Raw genomic sequence first — 4,148 nt, forward strand, 5'->3', positions numbered from 1 at the left:
CCGTCTCAAAAAAAAAAAAAAAGAAATCACTATGCTAGGAAAATACACCTGTTTTCTTTCTTAAACAGCTCTTACAAAGAGATAAGTATACTTAAATTCCACTGTATTATAATGTTTAGAACTGAATGTGGAGCCTGAAGTACAGGCCTGTATCACCAGTGTTTGCGTAATTCAGTATCTGTAGCAGCTCTCTTAAGTCTGAGGTATGTTTCTTTAGCCTTAGAAACACAGGAATTAAAAACTAGAAGTGCTTTTTGTTAGTTGGATTAAAATAGCCTTTTATTACCAATATTTTCCATCTTGTATTCTTTTTTAAAATAAAAGATCAATTTTTAATTTATTTTAATCCTCATCCTTTACCTTTTGCATTTGAATGCATCATGATGTTCACTGATGATCTAAAGATAATACTGGAATATTTCAAATGAACTGGACTTCCTCTCAATATTTTAGAAAATCAGTGCAGATACTATTGGCGATGAAGGGTTCTTTGACTTATTAAGCCGATTTCAAAGCAATAGGATGGATGATCAGAGATGCTGTTTACAAGAAAAGAACTGCCATCCAGCTTCAACAGCAACTTCTACTCCCCTCAAAATGATGCTAAAAAGTGAGTCATCTCTGTTTCTCCCCCAGTTTTAATAGTTCATTTTGATATGCTTGTGATTTATTTCTGAGAATTTCGTTCCCATCATAGGAGATATGATAAATGAGCCTGAATCCAGGTGTATCTGAAATGCTGCTGTTTATACAGTTCAAACAAGGTTTTTTCAGTTCCCTGAAGTATATCTGTTTTTAGTCCAGTGTGCTTTCATAACTATATCATACTATCTCCTAGTTTTCTTTGAAAAATCTGTTGGGGAAAATGTGACTGTGAGCCAGGTGTGGTGCTGCATGCCTGTAATCTCAGCTGCTTGGGAGGCTGAAGTGGGAGAATCGCTGAGGCCAAGAGTTTGAGGCTATAGTTTGCAATGATTGTGTTTGTGAATAGCCACTGCACTCCAGCCTAGGCAGCATAGTTAGACCCTTTGTCTAAATCATATATAAAAATAAAATCTGATTTTATTTATTTAGAGACAAGATCTTGCTGTTAGCTAAGCTGGAGTGCCTGGGCATGATCACAGTCAGTGCAGCCTTGAACCCCTGTGCTCAAGCGATCCTCCCACCTCAGCCTACCAAGTGGCTGGGACTACAGGCACACACCACCATGCCCAGCCAATTTTTTTTTCTATTTTTTGTGGAGACGAGGTCTTGCTGTGTTGTCCAGGCTGGTCTTGAGCTCCTGGCCTCAAGTGATCCTCCTGCCTTAGCCTCCCAAAGTGCTGGTATTCCAGGCATGAGCTGCCATGCCCACCCTAAATATAACTTTTAAAAATAAAAATGAGGAGGAAAGATAGTTATACATACCTTGTGATTATATATAAAATGTCAATATTTCATATCTGGATTAAAAAAGAAAAATGAAGACAGACTGAAGAGGAGCCTATGGCCAAGGCTGAGGCTAAGGCCTGGCTGACTTAGAAAGGACTAAAATAAGGTACTTAAATTTTTCTATTTCAGCTACCAAAAGACTTCTTATACCATAGACCAAGACTTGCCAGCAGCACTTAGCTGTTAGTTTACTAAATGATTTGTATCCAGGGCATGGAATAAAAAAGCACTGTCCCATACATCCTGGTCTGAAAAATGATGTAAGAAAAACAGTTCACTCACCTCCTAAAATCTAGTCATATATCTTATAGTTACATTTTGAGTGCGCATTAAACAGATAAATACAGCCAAATCTGAGTAGCCTCCAAGCGGGTCATTTGAAGTACTCTGAGGCTCATTATTCCCTCCCACCAATAAAAACCGCACCTATCTAGCCAACATCAGTGTCAGCGCCGTAGCTGGAGGGCAGGGCAGGTATTGGGACTGGCGAGGCCAAAAAGATCTAGGTATATAATAAATGTGCTTAGGGTTTTTGTTAACCTTTGGCTTTGTTCTTCTGTTCTTAGCACCATCTGTTCCTGTGGTATCCCCCAACACGGATGAGTTTTTGGACCTTCTTGCCAGCTCACAGAGCCGCCGTCTGGATGACCAGAGGGCCAGTTTCAATAATTTGCCAGGGCTTCGTCTAACACAAAACAACAGCCAGTCAGTACTTAGCCACCTGATGACTAATGACAACAAAGATGCTGATGAAGATTTCTTTGACATCCTTGTAAAATGTCAAGTATGTCTGTATGTTTTTTTTCATTCTGCATACAGCTTAGGTACCATGAAGAACATTGGCAGTGTTATAATTCTCATTCCGGAAGTGCTTATTTTGTATTAGAGAGTTAAAATTGTCCATTCAGTAAAAAATTATTGAACACTGATTATGTTTCAGGAGCTATTCTAGGCATTGAGGATACACTAAATTTTTAAAGGATCTTACATTTTAGGACACAGAAGTGGGTACAAGTGTGTGTATATCTATAGAGAGAGAGTGTGTGTGTGTGTTTGTGTATGTGTGTTGTATTAGGTAATCATACTTGCTATGAAGAACTTTAAAGGAGGATAAAGGAATAGTGAGTAAGCAAAGGTGTTGGTGGTAGGGGGAGTGTCTGTTTTAGATAGGGTGGTTAGAGAAGACCTTTCTGGATTGTCATTTGAACAGAGACATGAATTCAGTGAAGCTGAATGCAGTGAAGCAGCCAGCCATGTGAGTATCTAGAGAAAGAATATTCCATGCAGAGGCAGCAAGTCCCCTCTTTGATATAAAAGCTTAGCCAGTTCAAGGAAGGGCAAATGTGACTGGCATGGGATGAGTAGGGGAAGGGGGAGAGTGGTACCAAATGATGGTGGAGAGGTAATCAGGGCCTAGATATAGGCTCTTGGAGGCCACAATGAAGTCTGTGTTTTAGATGTATTAGGGAGGTACTGGAAGTGTCCTCAGAAAGGATGCTGGCTACTGATAGAAGAATGTCGAGTGGCAAGGCTGTTAGTAAGAAAACCAGCCAGGAAGACTGTATAGTGATGCAGGCAAAAAATATTGGTGATGTGGACTAGAGTGGTGACAGTGAGAAGTAGTCAGCACAGGGCTGTATTATTAGTTATATCAGTTATATATTATGGTTAGTTGGCAGGACCTACTAATAAATTGGATAAAGGATTTCAGGGAAAGAGAGAATCAAGAATGACTTATACCTTGAGCAACTGGGAAATGAATGGTTCGATTTACTGAAACAGAGATGACTAGAGGAGAAACAAGTTTGGGGAGAAAAAGCAAGAGTTCTGTTTTAGACATGTTCAATTTGGTAAGCTGTTAGCCTGTTCAAGGAATGGCAGGTGAGACTGGCATAGACAATGAAGTAGAGGTGTTAAATAGGCAATTTGATGTCAAATCTGGAGCCCAGGGGAAAATAAATTTGGGAGAGCCCTGGAAAGAAATTACCTAAAGAATAGGACAGAAAGAGGTCCAAGACTAAGCCCTGAGCATTTCAGAATTTACTAGTTAGATGGAGAAAGATGAGCTGGCAAAGTAGCAATAGCCAGAGAGTTCGAAGGATACCCTGAGCATGTGATGTGGTGGAAATCAAGTGAAGAATGTATCCTAAGCAATGTTCAACTGTGGCAAATGTTGCTAAGAACCTGAGTCAGATGATATCTGAACCTACTAAATTTGGTAACATGGAGTTTATTAATAATTTTGAAAGATACTGTTTCTGTGGCACGGTGGGGACAAAGCATTGAGTGGGGTGAGAAAATAGGAAGTGTGAAAGGGGAGATAGTAAATATAGAAAACTTTAATGAGTTCAGTGGATCATTAGCTAGAAAAGAAGTATACGACAAAAAAAAATTTTTTTCTTATTTTGGGTGATAACAGTTTACAGACAGAAATAGTCAAGTAAAGAAGGGAGTCAGTGATGTAGGTAAGTCTGGGATAATTGAAGAACAGTTTTTATGTAGGTGACAGAGAGAAAGCAAAGTACAGATTTGGAGATGGGAGCAAGTAGGAATTCTCTCTGGCCGCTTTTATTTTCTCACCAAAGAAAGAAGTAGAGTCATTCATTAAGATTGGGGATGGGGGGCCGGGCGCGGTGGCTCAAGCCTGTAATCCCAGCACTTTGGGAGGCCGAGGCGGGTGGATCACGAGGTCAAGAGATCGAGACCATCCTGGTCAA

At 39.9% G+C, this 4,148-nt stretch overlaps 1 protein-coding gene across 1 annotated transcript in view; it reads left to right on the top strand.

The window, feature by feature from the left end:
• GPSM2 (G protein signaling modulator 2) overlaps nucleotides 1–4,148 on the top strand; it is a 51,223-nt gene that overhangs the window by 42,669 nt on the left and 4,406 nt on the right. Inside the window, exons 13-14 of the mRNA XM_017499372.1 lie at nucleotides 454–610; nucleotides 1,998–2,215. Of these exons, the coding sequence (XP_017354861.1) occupies nucleotides 454–610; nucleotides 1,998–2,215 (375 nt within the window). The remainder of the gene's footprint in view (nucleotides 1–453; nucleotides 611–1,997; nucleotides 2,216–4,148) is intronic.

Source organism: Cebus imitator, unplaced genomic scaffold (genome assembly GCF_001604975.1).
Source record: "Cebus imitator isolate Cc_AM_T3 unplaced genomic scaffold, Cebus_imitator-1.0 Scaffold256, whole genome shotgun sequence".
Lineage (NCBI taxonomy): Eukaryota > Metazoa > Chordata > Mammalia > Primates > Cebidae > Cebus > Cebus imitator.